Here is a 17225-nt window from a genome sequence, read left to right as displayed (position 1 = left end):
CCTTCCTGTACCCACCTGAGCTTCCACCACCTCCTCCAACACCCACAGCCCCCCCAAGAGCCAACATCAACTCCTCCAACATCCACAGCCCCCCAAGAGCCTGTGATCCCATCACCTCTATCGACAGAGAAAACCAGCACCACCTATGAGCTTGCATCAAAGCCGACGGGCACGCACCGTGAATGCAGCAGTCAAGGCTCTTGCGAGATGTTTGTCACTTGTTTACATGCATAAGGGGGGGGAAATGAGTCAGTCTGTGTATGCAGAACACGACTGATTTTTAAAAACTTGGGTTTTGAAAGAAATTAAAACATTTTCAGCTTGACTCCATGACTCAGAGCACATTTAAAAGGCTCCCTACCTGCTATTTAGCTGGTTATCAATACGGAGGCAGTTTACCGGGGCAAGGTAAGCCCAGCTGTACAAACCGATGAAGAAAGCCAACCCAAGCACACAGGGGACAGCTTCAGGTTATCTAAAGACTCGCCAGAGATACTTTGGTTGCAGACGGGAAGAAAGCACAGACTCGGGCTCCTGCGTTAAACGGCTAACAGCCGGGCGGCAACCAGCAGCCAAAAAAGCCATCGAGGCTGAAGTCCCGGAGGTCAGGGACTGCTTCGTTAACACCACAGCAGCAGGTTCAAACCCTCTGTACATATTTTAGGCAATGCTTTTTCCAGCCCAAGATCTGCCACTTCAAAAGGAGCAGACAATGCGTATCTGATTTGAGCAAACACCAGTGCTCAGATTAATTTAATGCTTACATCTAAAATTAGCCTGCCTTTTAAAAACTAATTCCTCCAGGCTTTGACTCCAGCATGATAATATTTCTTGATGGCGAAGAAACTGCCCGTACAACGACACGGACCCGTAGAGTTTCGTGATTGCCTTTCACATGACTCTGGAGCTATTAGCAATAGTGTTATGAAATGTTCCCAACTTTTAAACACCTTGGTCGATGGGGACACCAGGTCTGGTTCGGGGAGGACCAGCTCAACTTGCCTCCTGCTACAGGTGGTTCTCTGCAATTTTTGTTGTTGAAATTATTAAATTATACCACAGGCCAGCACAGCCCCAAGGGTGAAAGCTAGAGAGCAAACCTCATTCCACCAGCAATATTAAACCCTTTACGGAAAGAGCACAGTTTAACAAGCCGGTCAGGTTTTGCCTCATTGCCATCGGTGAGGTTTTCTCCCAGCCACGGTCTGCCGGGAGAGCGGCGTTTCCGTGAAAAGCAGGGTCGGGGGGACACTACCATCACAGCAACTCCCTACAGCCATTAACGCACAGCATCCCGGTGCCCGGGCTTTGCCAGCTTGCTCAAAACCCGGTGCTGCAGAGGCACCTTCCCAAGTTTCACCTACACCATCCTCTTTCCAAAGCAAAGCACTGACACGGGTCTCCAAGGGTAAGACCACAAACCACCACCACCACCGGTCTCTGCTTGGAGCACGCGCCCAGCAGGTCTCCGTGTAATACAGAAAGGAAAAAGCGGCTTACTCTGAGCGTCTTTGCGATTGGGGAAGGAGAGGACGGGGGAGAATCTGACTGAGCCTTCCTGCTGCGAGTGTACTCTTTACTCCTGGTGTACAAGGACGACATGGCCTCTCGGGCTGGGTGTCTTTGAGAAGCAACACAAGTCTTGCTCTCCTGTCGCTCTACGGCGCTGGGCAGGTCCTTCTTCCAAGGTCAGAACAAACTAATTAAACTATTCACAGCTCTGGTAATTAAAATCGGCTGTTTAGGGTGTGTAATTTTAGGCATTAATCTGCTGCAGGGAGAGCTGAGGCTCCATAATGTTTCTTGTCCGAGAAGAAGAAGAGAAAGCGTCGAGGACTCGCGGTGCTCCAGCGCTGGGCGTTGCTCTGTGCCAGCCTCACCGGCCCGGCCCCGTCCCGACTTCTCCGCAAAAGGACATTTCTCCTCGTCCAGAGTGTGTGCCACAGGACCGGAGCGACCTCCTCCCAAAACTGCGGGAGGCAAAACCTCCTGGCTCAAGAGAGCGAGCCAGAAAACCGGCTGAGTTTATCTAGACACGAAGCTTTTGCCAAAAAAAAAAAAGAAAAAGAAAAAGAAAAAGAAAAAAACCTGTTTTATTCCGGAGCGCTGCTGCGAGCTCTCTGCCGTCACTGCGCAGAGCTGCATGCTTTAAGCGAAACGTGAAAGCATAAATCAGGAACAAACGCTGGTTTGGAAAGGGGCAGTCCAGATGAAGTTGTGTTTTGTTCCGTCCTCCTCCTCCTCCTCCTCCTGGGCGCCGTTACCCACGCGCAGGCTTCTCCCGTCCCTCCCCGCCGCTGCCTTCTGACATTCCAGATCCTGACTCGCTCCGCGAGGAATGCTGGAGGGCAGCCAGCAGCAACGATTTGCTTTCAGCTTGGGATCTGGGGGCTGCCACTTGTAGGGCAAAAAGGGAAAAAAAAGGAAAAAAAAAAGGAAAAAAAAAAAGGAAAAAAAAAGAAAAAAAGAAAAGAAAGAAAAAAAGAAAAGAAAGAAAAAAGAAAGAAAAAAGAAAAGAAAGAAAAAAGAAAAGAAAGAAAAAAGAAAAGAAAGAAAAAAGAAAAGAAAGAAAAAAGAAAAGAAAGAAAAAAGAAAAGAAAGAAAAAAGAAAAGAAAGAAAAAAGAAAAGAAAGAAAAAAAGAAAAAAAAAAGGGGGGGGGGGGAGAAAATAACTGACACGCTCCCAAGGCCTGGCGGGCTGCAAGCAGGAGGTTGGGGGCAAATTGACGGCACTTTGCGAAGCTTAAATTCCAGGGTGCGTTTTGCGGCTGCGACAAAGGGAGGCATTTGAAAGGACATGGAGGAGTTCATACCATTAAAGGGAGGACACGCTCACGCAGCAAAATGGGATTTTTGTTGTTTGCTCGTAAGCCTGTTCGGAGCTGTGAGAAGGCGACGTGGAGCTCGTGTCGTGTCGGCTCATTCAAACAGGCGTTTGGGACTGAGGAGGAGGGGAGAGGAGCTTGGAGGAAAGGAAGAAGGGTGGGGAGAGCATGTACCCCTCTCAACAATCTTCCAGCTTGCTCTTTGCTGAGCCGTGCTGCTGCTGCACGAGCTCGCTCACCGGAACACTGCTCCGCGGCGTCTCAGAGGCGGCAGGATCGTGCAGCGCGAAGGCAAGCGGACGTCCCTCATGTCCCATCGAAATAAGCACATGGGATGTTCCTTTGAAAACCACCCTCAACCACGGAGCGGGTGCACTGATTTAATACCTCTCATACACTAAATACAGTCCTGCAACCATAAGGTTGCAAATTCACGTTTTTCTTTGCTGGAAAGGCTTCAGCCCAGGTGTCTGCACTGCACTGGGTCCGGTGAGGCAGAGCAGGTGAATCAGCACCACCCCGAAGGATGTGTCCTCACCCAGACTCCTTCGCACCCACCCAAACCCTGACCAAGTTGCTGGTTACCTGCAGCACACCTTCTGTTCCAGCTCCGCAGGCTGCTTTATCATGAAACATTTCCTAGCAAGTGCAGAAGAATGTCTCTATAAAAATACTTTAAGAGTGGTACTACACTTGGATGTCTCTCTGTTGATCTGAAATACTGCCCCTTTTCTGTACACTGCTTGGCAACCGTGTCATTTTACTGACACACGGAGTTGGGAAAGGGTGCTCGGAATAGCAGCTGCATTAATTTCTCCTGCCGCCCAGCACCTTCACTATCCAGGCGCAACGCAGCATCGCTGGGTGACCACGGAGAGAGGGAACCGGGGCTGCCGGATTGTCCTTCTCTAGGAAAGTCACTTCGACATCAGGTTTCTACTTCATACCTCGTGGTGAGGAAGGAGGGGATTTGTTGTTCACCACAGGAAGGGGGAAAAAAAAAAAGAAAAAAAAGCTTGGAGAGGTCTAATTCTGCCTGGCAATGCTTCTGTATTCCCTTTTAAAGGTATGGAAATTAAGTCCAGACACAGAAGAAGGTAGTGACAGGCACCCCGCTGCTCCGGAGACCGTGGCAGGACCTTGATCTTTCCAGCCTCCATCTGTTGCACTCATCACCCCAACCCTCCACCTCTCCGTCTGACTGCCGTACAGCGACAACAAGGTAATCTGGACTTTTCAAATGCATATTTATAGGACTCGCAGACACGCGTTATCCTTTTGCGCTAGTCTCAGTTTCTGGGGTTTCAAAACAGGACGAGTAGCTGAAACTGGGCTAACTCGTGTGGCCACCAGCAGACCCGAGTGTCTCAATCACAATTACAAGGCTGACAAAGCCCAGCTTAGTCACCAAGGTGGAGTTCAACAGCTCTAAATTGCAGGGCTTTGCCTCCCCTCCCATCCAGTCCCAGATGAACCCTTGCTGCATCCTTCCACCGTCATGTTCCTGCTGAGGAGGGGCGGGAAAGCTCCAACATCAACATTTCGGTAGAGAACTCGCAGCCCGAGCCTCAAACCAAACCAAAACCTGAGCTTTCTATTCCCTGCTAATTAAAAGTTAATTAGTCATCCAGTGCAGATGCCTCACAGATTGACAAAACGCATCTTGGTGGACAATAACTCATTTTAAAGAGAAGGGGCGGCACGAGAACTACTGTCCTTATTAGCCAGCAGAACGAGATGCAATATGGCAAAACACGCCGGGTTTCACCACTCTTTCACCAAAGGTGCCTAATTTCTGGGTTTCTTCCTGCCGTTCCGCAGTTTGCTTTCAAGTTCTCCCCTGTGTAAGTATGAAACCCGACTCTTCCTTTGCAGCACCGTGATGTTTGCAATATCCAAGGTCAGGGTTTAGATCTGACTGTTTCTGTCTGTTAAGGATTTTCCTCAGTACTAAACAGCCGCCCGGTCCGTGCCAGAGCTGTGCTGCTGCTTACTTTGCTAAGGAATATTTACACAGCTACCAGAAAGACTTGCAGAAAAAGACTTGCCCAGGCCGTATCTTCATGCTGCAGCGTATTTCTGGGCAACATCACCTTCAAGTTTCTTCTCATCTTTTGAGTACAGCAGCACAACTGTACCATAGTATAGTTCCTATATTTATATGAAATAGATGTCCTGTAATTAGAGCTATGGCCTTGACTATGATCGCTCTTTTCAGACATCTTTCCTCTTCCTTTCAGATGGCTGGCTGTCTTCTCCTTTCCGTTGGTAATGGCACCTGTCTTTGTACCCAGTTTTTTTAATTTGTTAGAGGGGAGGACCCGTAGCCAAGAAAATGATGTACCAGAAAGAGGATGAAGCCCTGAGCTACGTACGTGAGGAGAAAATGACAAACACTCCTTTTTTGTGTGTTGAAAATCTTCACCTACAGAATGTGACACTGATAAAATAAATTTAAGCAGCACTGTGACTTTCCAACCTGCAGTAGACAAAAATGAGAAGCAAAGCTGGGAGTTAAAGCCAGAGCTGCAGAGTGATGCTCAGAGGTGATGTGAGCCCACAGCATGTTCTCCGGGAGTGCAGAGAAGGAAAGAACCCCTCTTGGGAGACCAGAATTCTAATAAAACTTGAAGGATGAGAGAGAGTAGTTGGTATTTTTGCAACAAATTATCCCCAAACCATGTCCTCAAAGTCATAGCTGTCATTTTCCGCATCAGGTTTATCACGCTCTCTGGTACATCACTGCATTTCTTCCCATTCAGCTGCCGACTTTCCTTCGTAGCCAAACCTCCCTGCCTCCCCAGCGCAGGCAGGTGTTGGAGAGCACGTTGGGGTCTCCAGCTACACAAGGCTCAGCTGATGGAGGGGCTGAGCTGAAGACATGAACCAGGGCTACACAGCCCCAGGATGCTCTCTGCACCACGCACCTTCTCGCAGGGCCTTCTTGGCTACATCGGTGAAATTAAACACAGCCAGGGGCCATCCCTGCCCACCAGCACCAGGAGCTGTTGGCAGGTCTCTGGCATTGTCTCGTCCTTGGACGTCCAACTTTCTTCCACGCACAACCTGGGCGCTTGTGGGGGACAGGCGCCTTGGACACAAACCTCCAAGATTTGGAGGGTGGGAGGGTTCGGTAGTGTGGATGAGCCTTCCTTGCCAGCTGGCCTCGGGGCTAGAGAACAGTTTCAGTTAGGTTTTGGTGGAACTAACCCACTGAGCCATTGAGGATGGTGTCTCACTGGTGGCAAAGCCCTTACTGCAACCTTCTCCTACGCTGGGCCGAGCAACGCAGAACCACAGGGCTCTACTGCAGGGACACAGGATGCGAATTCTAACCCAACCGGGCGAGCAGCAGGAGGGAGAGGCAGGCAACATGCTTCACGTTTTCCTTTGAACCGACCGCCGAGACCATTTTGCTCACTTTTCTTAATTGCTTAATTACCCCGACACCGCTGGAACCCCCTTCCACAGAGTTTAGCTGTTTGCTGTCCCATTAAACAACTCTTCACGACCCTTGCTTCTGGATTTCCCACCTGCAGGAGGAGAATGCACCGTTTGTGCGTGGAGTCATGTTCCAGACCAGGGAAACACTGAAATCTGTAATTCATATTTTATGCAATACTTAAATCAATTCTAAAGCTGTATTTGTTCTCACGATACTTCTCGGGAGAAACAGGGCCAAATAAACTATCCTGGCAGTTGGGTCCAAGAGCCACACCACAAAGCCACTATACGTCCATGAAATAATTGTGCTGGGTCTAAAGTAGTTCTGTAAAAAATCCAGAGAAACTCGGTTTAAACATGAAAAACCCATTAGCTATTGAACTATTGACGAGGGCTACAGAGAACAGAGTCAGGATTAGATTTCCTATTGCTTTCATGTCACTGGATTGGCATACAAAATGGAAATCCATAGCGTAAGAGTACTGTACCTCCCCTTTGTAATAACATTTACACTGTGGGCAAAGCTTAATAAATTCTGATTCCCTTCACCCCAGGATGTCCTATATTTGTGATTTAAGCCCTAAATAATGCGCAGCCTTTGCACACGCTAAGCGGTACCACTGCTTTGTCCTTAGAAGAGTTTCTTACTCGCCTCGCACTCGCTTCCGCTATGTCCAAATCAGACATGAACGCTGTTATTTGCAAAGGAAAACCCTGTGATGAATCTGAGATCGGGTCTGGCAAGACAGGAACGGCGGTTTGTCCTAACACGCAGGGCTCTGCAGTCAGACAAAAGGTTACCGTACCGGTGACTACTGCACCTCGCATACCTGGACACCAGCTGTTTCTTTCTCTGCACGGAATCTTGCAGTAAAAAGTCTCTAGAGTATTACCAAAAATACTGGAAAGGCATTCACCTGCAAAGAAAAGGCTGAGTCTTGTTAACCCTCCCGCTCTGACACCTTTATTCACCGTACACATCACCTTCTGTACAAAGAGATTCTGCTGGGTCTGCAGAGAAACTCTTCATTTCCGTGCATAACGAGTTGTTTTGCAATCAGCAGCACTGTTACTTAACCCGGGAGATGCGACGAAAAGCCAATCTTTAAAAGTTGTAATAATAAACCTTCCTTCTTGTACGGCCACCTCTCCGTCCCCTCTGAACCGCAATCCAGTTTGCAGATCCACTGCAAGAATCCAGAGGGCTGCCGTTCCGTGGGACAACTCAGGGTCAAAGCTGTAGCTGTACTCACTGTAATACCCAACCCACTATTATTTTGGATAATGAAAAGCTGATTGAAAATACATGCTATATAAAACCCACTTTAAAACACCGTAAATAAATCACTTTAAAATTATATGCAAGCTTTAACAGGTTCAATTATAGCTTCGCCGGGTTTATTTAGAACTGAAAAAGGCAGTAATGGTTATGTTCAGTAACAGAAGGCTGAAGGGCTGTAGCAAAGAAATTATTGGTCAGGCAATAAGCGGTGCTGTAAACGGGATGTGGAGGCACTGCAGCAGCTTGCCGTACATGGAATACAAACCGTAGAAGTGAACAGGCTTTCATCTGCAGTGCACCGACGAGGATTCCCAGGAGCAGAGCTGGCATTATGTCTCGCAGTTAGGAAGCAGAAGGAAAGGCTCTTCCTCTCCTCCCAAACACGCACGCAGCAGCTGACAGTCTATAATTGCACCTATAGCATCATACTTCCCCCACTTTTTATTCCCATCACTAAATTTATCATAAAAAGGCTGGAAGCTACAGCCATTAGGCATACCTGGATTAGCACTGAGCAGCAGACACAGATAATTTTAGTGTGGGCTGAGAATAGCACATTTTAAATACAAAATTTCAGAATTCTTTTCCTTTTGCTTTCTTGCAAATATAGAAAATAAAAAGCAGGAGCGAAGAGAGGTTAAAAAGCACCATTCTCAGCGCAGAAACATCATTTTACCACCTGTGTCGTATTATGCATGCAGGAAAAAAGTATTCTGTGGAGCAGAACTGAGGTTTTGGAAGAAGGGACAAGGTGCCTTGGACACTCAAACCCAGCGTTTGTAACAGGACAAGAAGAAGAGGTGTTCATCAGCACCTCTGGCGCCCGCCCCACCGTCTGAAGTTGGGAACTGACTTTAAAGAGAAGTTTGCAGAAGAGGGAGAAGGATTTAATTATCAGAAGTTCCTAACTGCCAGAAGGGGTGATGGCGAGAGGTTACAGAGATGGATGGCAATAGGTAGCAATAATCAGCAACAATAAAACAGCGCGGCAGGAACAGAGTCCTGTTAGAGGGAGACAGATGTGGCAGTCACTACTTTGCCAAAACCAAATGTCTCTGAGACCACAGCTTTGATTCCATTCAGGGCTGGCAATGCAACCACAGCCTGGAGCGACCTCAGCACCGCGTATTTTCATGCCACGATCCTCACGATGTCCACACGGCAGCGGGAAGACGGGTGTCTACAGATAATTTCCTTCATGCCCACCCAAACCCCAGCTCTGTCTCTTCACAGGTTTCTTTCCCAAACTCAATACCGTGTTTCGTTCAAAGGAAAAAAAAAAAAAAAGCAGCATGACGAAATCCAGAGAGATGCTTTCCACTGCCCACTCACGCCAAAACCCGAGTGATTGCATCCAGTTACTACCAGTATGGATAAAGCGGCCTTAGAACGTCCTATCTTCCAGTCGAAGCCGCTCAGCAGTCGCACTCTGCCCGTGTTTGGTGACAGGTTCCCTCTCCCCAGCCAGCTTTCTTGCAAAGGACGAAGCAGCACAAACACGCCGAGTTACAAAGGAGGAATGCAGCACAAATTTGCAAAGACATTAACGGGCCACGGCAGGGAAACCAAGACAGCAAACAGGAATACAAGAACCAGATGTAAGCATAGCTATTTCAAGCTAAGGGACTTTCCAAAAAATGACATAAAGAAATAGAAATCTCAGGGTGCTCACAAAGGAGTCATGATCCATTTTGCTCCTTATCTAAATTCATCCGATTCTGCATACCTCCCACCCGCCCCAGCCACTCCGCAGCTATTAAACCTTTCTCTTAGCTCGTCTGTGGAAGCGACCAGCTGACACAAAGCGATGTTCACTGGCCAAACAGATGTATAACTTCAGCGCATTGCTATCTAACTATGCTTCAAGCCTATTTCTGCCCTTCCTTCAACAGCAGCAGATTGTGGTGCAGAAGGTTATGTTCACTCCCGAGGATGAAATCTAGGAGCAATGAAAAAAAGTGTGTGTGTATATATATACATATATATAAATAAACCAACCCACAACAGCACCCAGCATTAGCTCCATGCTAGATGCCTACTATAATGAGTAACAAAAATGTGCCAAGGTGCAAATTAAACCAAAGCTGGTGGTAAACTCATGCCAGGAAGGAGTTTTGCAGCTTAAGGATTCTCCATCTTGACCTACCAAATAATGAAGCAGTTTCTGCCAAGTAATGTTATTTCTAGCAGGGAAACTCCATGTCCAAAAGCAAAAAAACTAACAATGACTTTCCAAATATGAAGCTTTTTCTGAAGAGAAGAATGTGGGAGGATTTAAACTCAGAACAAAAAGTGACCTTTTAAAGACAAGGGGGACAAACAGCATCACCACCCTTGAATCACTGGAACATCAGTTTTTCCTACAGTGGTAGTTTCCAAAGGATATTTTACTGCCAGGGAGTTTGAGTTCAGTTTTCCAAACAAGTTTAGATTACTCTTCAATTCCTTGTTAGCCATCTGGTGATACAGCTTCTGCTTTTCGCTCCTTCTGGACATATCTGGGAGATAAATCATTTACTACCTAAACACGGGACTGCACCACTCTGCACGGTGCGCCCAGGCAACTTCGGCTTCGCAGGGGCTTTGCCACGAGGCAGCGTTCCCCAGCACGCTGGTGAGAAGGGCAGGAAAGTGAGCACTGAGGACGATATGTTCGAGTTGCCTCTGCTGTAGCCATCTCGTATCGCCTCCTCCGCACACAATTCACCTGCTCTGAAGGCAGACAGCCCTGTCAACATGACACAGCCATTAAGGGCTACCCAGACATGTATGCAGGAATACGAATCCACCAGATCGGATGTTTTTGGAGGATGTCTTCAACCACATCAGGAGAGACATCCTCCGTATGGCCTGCTGGATGACTGACAACGAAGTACAATCATCAGCTCCCAGAGGGGCAGAGAACCTGCTATAAGTAGTTAAGCAGTGAGACGTATTTTTCCTTTCCATAATTTTGAGCATGTCACGATGGGATAGAGCTTGACAGTTTCAAACAAAAATTGACATGACACTCTATTACAAGCACAAACGTATGCTATTAACTTTTAAAAAGTCAAAAATTATAAACACAATTAAGACATAAAACAATAGTTAGATTTATTCTGTCTGTGGGATACGGTCCAGGGAACAATGCTGTTCCTTGGGCCAACAGCCACACTGAACACAACCGGTCCCGTCTCCGGGAGCGGCCGTGCTGTATCCACACCGCACTGGAGGCAGGGAGATGCCTACACAGGGCACTGACCCTGTCCATCCCACTGCTCCCAGTTCCTTCTGGGAAGAAACTAAAAGGATCCCGGGACACCCATGAGAGAGCTGCCGTGTAGGCAAAGGGACGGGACCCTGGGGTGAGACGGGATAATTGGAACTGGCGGCGCAGCCCTGCCGGCAGTGCCAGAAAGCCAAGGTATCTGGTGGGTATCCGATGCACTGCTAACCTCAGCTCCGTTGCTTCAGCAGAAATTACTTGCTGACAACTGAGAAAGATTAGTCACCTCGGACTACACTGAAATTCCGAGAGTAATTTACTAAACAAGAAGTTAAAGCATAAAGTAACCTTAAATAGTTATGAGTTACCTTAATAGTTATGACCTTGTGAATCGTTCCTGGAGGACTCGCTATTTTGCTTCCCCTTCCTGGGACTCGCAGATCGGATTTGAGCTGGTTTTGTGTTACTCATCTCCATCTCCATCGCAGACGCTGCTTCACATTACACCTTCCTAAATCAGCAGCTCGGTGAATTAGAGGAATTAACCTGAACGCATTTAGCTGTAACCCTGTAGTCTACATAGCCAACACGGATTGCTTGGCTTTAGGCACAAACAATGTGTTTTCCCAGAGCCGTAAATAGGAACTGGGCAGCCACGGTGACGATTAAATGCTGTATCAACAGGGATAGTAGACAGCAAGTCTGATGCCCTTCTCAAAATATTAAGGTTAAGAAAAAGCAACACAAGCTTATTAGGCTGGAGAACTCGTGAGGCAAATCATCTATGCAGATGTGAAAATATTCTGTGGAAATATTTTCAGGATGTATTTAAGTTTCTCTAGTGTCTTCCCCCTCCCCAAGAACCCAGGGCATTCCGAGCACAATAAAACTGACAAAACTGTTCTTCGCCATATTTAAAGCTCTATGGCAAAACACTAGCTCATGCCCTTGCAGCAATTTTCTGCTATTTCAGACTCCACTTTATATTACTGTTTATAGACATATTAGTTCTCCTTTCCTTGCAGCACGCGCAACCCATTAGAGCATTTTGTTTACAAAGAGGACTAAACAGGGTCAATCTCTCACAGCCTCACTTTACACATAATTAAACGCTCTCTAATTTAACTAGAGTCAGGCAAGTGACGCACGGTACCACCAACGTTACCTTGGACGGGGGCCAGATGGCTTCCCTCCCACGTCACGCTGCAGCTATGCTAGAAGTAAATATTGAAGGGTAAAACCAGGGAAAAATACTTGCACCCTTAGTCCCCAGAAGGGACCCTGGGCCGGGAGCAATAAGCCATAGGATGAACAGCACCCTACGGCGCTATCTAGGTTAAAAGATTTTACTTTCTTATCAGCTAGCGAGAAGTTCACCTATTCTGTTCCCTTTCACTAGTCAACTTTCCCTTGTATCTCGGCGAAATAGCGCAGCCCATGAAGACATACCTTACCATATTAGGCAATCTCAGTCCAGAAAGTCGAGGATTCAGAGCCTTCCTTAGCTTAAAAAGACAGCGCAGAGGCACGACTGCAGCCCGCGCAGCACCGCGCCGCCTCAGGGAAGGAGGGCGGTACGATGGTGGGGTCCGGCGTCCTTGGGAGGACTCCTGGGGCTCCCAAAACACACGATCTGGCTCCGACAGCCGAGGCACAAAATACCAACTAAAGCTAAATGATTTATCAAATCCATCTTTTTTTTTTTTTTTTTTAAAAAAAAAAGGTAAACAGCATGATTACAAAAGCTAAATTGGAAGTCTCTGTGGAAGATAAAATGCCACTACAAGCAAAAACAGAGGTGAGAAATACAACATACCAAAATCGGGACTCCAGAGTCGTAACCCTCAAACAGCTATAACACGAAGACATTTAGTTTGCATAAGGAATTTTCCAGTTCATTGGTCTTCCCTTAGAATTCATAGAATCGAGCTTAGAAATTCAGTCCTTCTAAGACAGAGATTTAGTTTTTATTAGTATCCAGTTGCATCTGGTGATTTCGTGTTAATAGTACAATTAGGTAGAACACGTAATATTTACAAAACAGCGTGGGCTTGAATAGTGTTTTGCAGAATTCAAAATACTTGTGTTTCATAAATCAAAGTACAGGGAGACCGGAAAGGAGCCTATTTAATACACTTACTCTGATCCTAATCCATAATCATATGTTTCAGTGTTATTCCCGCATAAAAGTTAATTCCATTAGTGTGTCTGGGTTTCATACCGTGCTATACAGACTGTCCTAGAGGAAGTTCATGAGAACAGATGTTTTCTTTGACACTTTTACTGCCCAGAAATTGTTACTTTACCAACGTGACGCTCGGTGCATTCCCCTGTATTTAAAACTTTCCCTTGATGAACTAACACACGGGTGAGGCACATTTGTAATGCCACTGAAAGGAAATGCCTCTTGAAATGACTATAAAAATTTTTCTATTTCTGTTACGCATGGCATGTCATTTAAAATACACTTTTCTTCCAAATTCGTTCCCAATTTCTCCTGCTTTGTAACAGCAATGGGTATAAGTCAAAGCCAGAAGAGCTGGGGGTAAGGAAAACTCTCTCCAAACCATCAGACCATTGTCTTTAGTCTTCATCATTATCCACCAAATGCTGCACCCCAAGCTCAAGCCGCCGCTTTGCACCTGCACTGACCGTACTGCATTCGTACTCACTGACCCACCACGACTGAATTCTCGCCGATATTTCACAGTGACCGGCTTGCAGGGAGCAGGAAAGGTTTCCATGTGTCAGCCTATGCACACTGCTCAGCCTGGTGCTAACGTCATCTTTCGGACTCTCGCAATTTTTACTTTCTGAAGAACAGAGACTAGACTGTGGCCAAACTTTAGTCCTCACCTCTGGTTTCAGCTCACTTCTCCCCAGACCGAACAAATCCTTCCCAGCAGAACCGTGCAACAAACTCTCCTCAAACTGCTTCCCCAGAGGCTTTTTCCAGCTGAAGTCCTTGTGCCCTTGAGCATTTATTCCACAATAAAACTTAGTCCGCTCTTCCAACTTTCCACCGCGCATCCAAGCAGTCTGCATCTCGAGCAGAAAGGCGGGGTTGGTAGCAAAACAGATGAAGGTTGCCCGACACGTCCCATTACGAGACTGCTCGCAGTTGCCTAAAACTCAGCCAAAGCGTCTGGGCTGGTTTCCCACGCTGGTGCTCATAAATTTCAGCCAAAATAATTCATCCACTTCTGAGAATTAGAACAACATGCATTTGCTCCTTTTTAAAAAAAAAAAAAAAAAAAAAAATGCATTTACCTTTCCTTTGCTAAACTCCAGCACTGCATAGCTGGAGGAGGGAATTCAAGTAGAGCCCTTTTTGGCTCCTGTGAAAATCTGCCGAATAGCAGCCAAGAAATAAACACTGCGGGTAAAAAATAACCGCTCACATACAACCAGGAGAGTCTTTGGGGGTCTGCAACTAAGATAGGACGCTTCAGCTTGTTCAAGTTCACAACTCTGATGGTGGCACCTGCCATTCCAGAATTATTATTATTGATGCATTAATTATTATTAATTGTACTTCTTGCTCGGTACTAGAACTGAAAGCAAGGAGCTGCTCCGTGATTCCTGCCAAACTGATGGCCAGTTAGCAGGACAGAAATCTTTCTGATTTGGATGTAAAATAAACCAGGGAAGGCTGACCAAGTGACACGATGCTGGAGGCATGCAGTAAAGAAAATGAACTGGAAACTGCGTAAAAACAAGAGGACTGGGAGAATGGGAAAAACAGCACCAGCAGAGTGGAAGGAGAGTCTAGACCAGGGTCTGACGGCCGGGAGGTGCAGAAGGACACGGGGCTGTTTCACAGAGCAGGTGTGCAAAGGGCCAAGGGAACCGAAGGGACGTTGCTCTGCTATTAGATGGGAACCCAAAGGATAAGACCAAAGGATTCCCTGCTATTAACTGGGGGAAAAGCAGCATCATTAATTGTAAGAGACTCAGAGACCCTGAGTTTTCAGGCAGGAACACGCGGCGGGTTCTCACAAAGTGCAGTTTACCCATTTACAAGAGCGGCAAGGCCTGAGCTCCATGGAGTTGTCAGCAATTTTAGGACTAGACTCCAGCAAGGCTCCAAACCTGCAGCCTCAGATACTCTTTTGTCTTAATTTAGCTAATCTGGGACAGCTTCCCAGAAGAACAAGACATTCCCAGCAAGTCCAAAACACGACTGCTGGATACAGGGTGTCCCTATTATTATTATTATTACTTTTTCCACATTAAAAAATACTCCTTCAGTCTTACTGTGAGACGGCAGAAATGTCAAAACAATTTTAACGACGATAAATGGCTGAATCTTTCATGCAGGGTTAAGTAGAAGATTTAACAAAGCTGTGTACTGCTACGAACAGAAACTCCTGTGGGAAGGGCTGCTTGAAGCGGGTGGTGCTTCCATGGGAAGGAGTATCCCACGTTTCACATTGCAAAGCAAGCACCGGGAAAGCAAAGGCTGGCGGTGAAAGATAGCACGTGCTGAGAGCCATCCCAGCACCACGTGAGTCTCCGGTCCCCACGAGGCTCACCGTGACTTTGCCCCATTTTGAGTGAGTATTGCAAAAAGAAAACCAAAAATATTCTCTGAAGAGCATTACTGAAATTTTTCAGCAAAGAACCAGTTAACTTTTTGATAAATTGATGCTTCAATCGCTCTATGAAATTGCAAACTATGTGGAAAGACTACCATAAAGTCAAAATTTTCTGGCAAAGATTAAACGTCACACAAGCAGGCTGACCCCTAAGCAACCTTAAACTTGCTATTTGTCCCAGGTCTTGCACGTCATGCTTTAAAAGTTTGGAAATGTATTTAGCTTTCCAAACAAAGACAGACGAAACCAAAAGAAACCAAGGCAATTTGGAATGGCTCAGTAATTGTTCTAAAAGGAAAGAAAGGGCCTTGAAGGAAGATGAGACTATTGCAAGAACACGAGAACAACGAACAACCTCTGATGTGCTGCTTGCCAAGACAATTTCCCGCAAGAAAACAAATCCGCGAGGAGACAAGAGCGCAGATTCTAGAAATACAAAACATACTGTGCAAAATAACAGCGTCAGGGGGATTCTGAGATACAAGGTCAGGCGCCTTCCTCGGGACGCCGGACAGCCACGCTCCCCAGCCGTCGCAGCTCCTGACAGCGCTCACCCCTGCTGCCGCGGCAGTCCCTCCAGGTTTGAGGACTGCCTATGCGGCTCACGCAGAGCCAACTTTTGAACTTAGATATTCTTTCTCTTTCAGATGAGAAATCAGTAAGCAATTTGCTACTCGGAACTACCTCCCAAGTTCATTCTCAGCTCCTGAACAGAGCCTGAACAAACAAAAGTAAAGCAACAGAAGACTCCTTGCCACCAACACTCAAGAGCGAAACACCAACTATTCAGACGTATGTTTTCACTTACCCGAGCTTCCTTCACCTCCTCAGTTCCATCAACTTCATCATCATCCTAGGATGAAAAAACAAACAATACAGTTAGGCAGCCGTGGAAACAAGAAAATTTTATCACAGGAAGATAATGTATTGCTTTCAATTTGACGTTAAAGCTAAGAACATTTCTGTTGAACAAAACGCCTGCCGAGGTGCTTGTGGCTGATCATCAGATCAGGTTTGGGAACCTAATGGCCCTTTAAAAGATCTCGGTACGGGGGACAGGATTGCTCTCTTGAGATGGCTGCTGCAGTTTGAAGGGTCCTGAAGAGTGAGTAGGAGAAGGAGTAACGGTCCTTAATATACTGAGGGAACAAACGTGACGCTTGGGAAGACTGCATATCTGAAATGTTGACATAATACTGACTTTCAGAGAAACATCCTCCACTTCAATTAGACTCTGAGAGGAAAGACTAGTCATCCCAGATAGCATGCACTTACGCAGCCTCTCTGTAACCTCTTTGTAACAGCTCCAGGATTTCATGGAGTCATGGTAAACCTCCACGGCATCCCATCTGACTCCGTATTGAACTCAAGGTGTTTCAGAAGTTGTAGCTGCAGTTTTGCGTAGAGACAACGGGGAAATGAACTAAAACTCTGAGAAGTGATTTGCTTTCTGCTAGTAATATGCTACAATGATCCAGCAGACAACTGGGCAAGCTGTAATGCATTTAACTAAAAAAAAGAAAAAAAAGAAAAAAATAAAATCACATTTGACATGCAAGTGAAAAAATGGAGGAATTGTTTGAAAAGAATACAAAGGGGGTGTTTGCAGCAAGTCTTTCAATGGAAATGCTGAGGTTTCCCAGCAGGGCCATTCAACTTCTCTGTGACTCCAAATATTCAACACGTCTACTGTTGCCACAGCGAAGACCACTGGGGCTTTTTTTCCATTGTACTGTGCAGGAAGCCTCTCCCCTGAGGTGAATGAGGAAGGCTGTATGTCCACAGCTGGACTAGAACTGCTGCAGACTTCTTAACCGTGATTTCATAACACTTATTCTCTCCTGAAAAAGGTGATCTATTTTCCTACC

General features: G+C 46.4%; 1 protein-coding gene and 1 long non-coding RNA gene across 10 annotated transcripts in view; one reads left to right on the top strand and one right to left on the bottom strand.

Annotated features, from left to right (window-relative positions):
- Window positions 1–17225, bottom strand: part of PPP1R12B (protein phosphatase 1 regulatory subunit 12B) — a 125616-nt gene that overhangs the window by 28366 nt on the left and 80025 nt on the right. For 8 of the 9 annotated variants that reach the window (XM_075776198.1, XM_075776197.1, XM_075776203.1 and 5 more), the window contains one exon: window positions 16166–16210. In XM_075776198.1, coding sequence (XP_075632313.1) covers window positions 16166–16210 — 45 coding nt within the window. Of the gene's footprint in view, window positions 1–1500; window positions 2228–16165; window positions 16211–17225 lie in introns of those variants that run through there. The other variant, XM_010299346.2, reaches the window with a different exon arrangement.
- On the top strand, window positions 2670–7445 carry LOC142605212 (uncharacterized). Its single transcript, XR_012838942.1, has 3 exons — window positions 2670–3778; window positions 3892–4047; window positions 5066–7445. It is a non-coding gene; the product is annotated as an uncharacterized LOC142605212 (long non-coding RNA).

The sequence above is a fragment of the Balearica regulorum genome, chromosome 25 (genome assembly GCF_011004875.1).
Source record: "Balearica regulorum gibbericeps isolate bBalReg1 chromosome 25, bBalReg1.pri, whole genome shotgun sequence".
NCBI classification, from domain to species: domain Eukaryota; kingdom Metazoa; phylum Chordata; class Aves; order Gruiformes; family Gruidae; genus Balearica; species Balearica regulorum.
The sequence above is the reverse complement of the archived record's forward strand: the minus strand, read 5'-3'. Positions and strand labels throughout refer to the sequence as shown.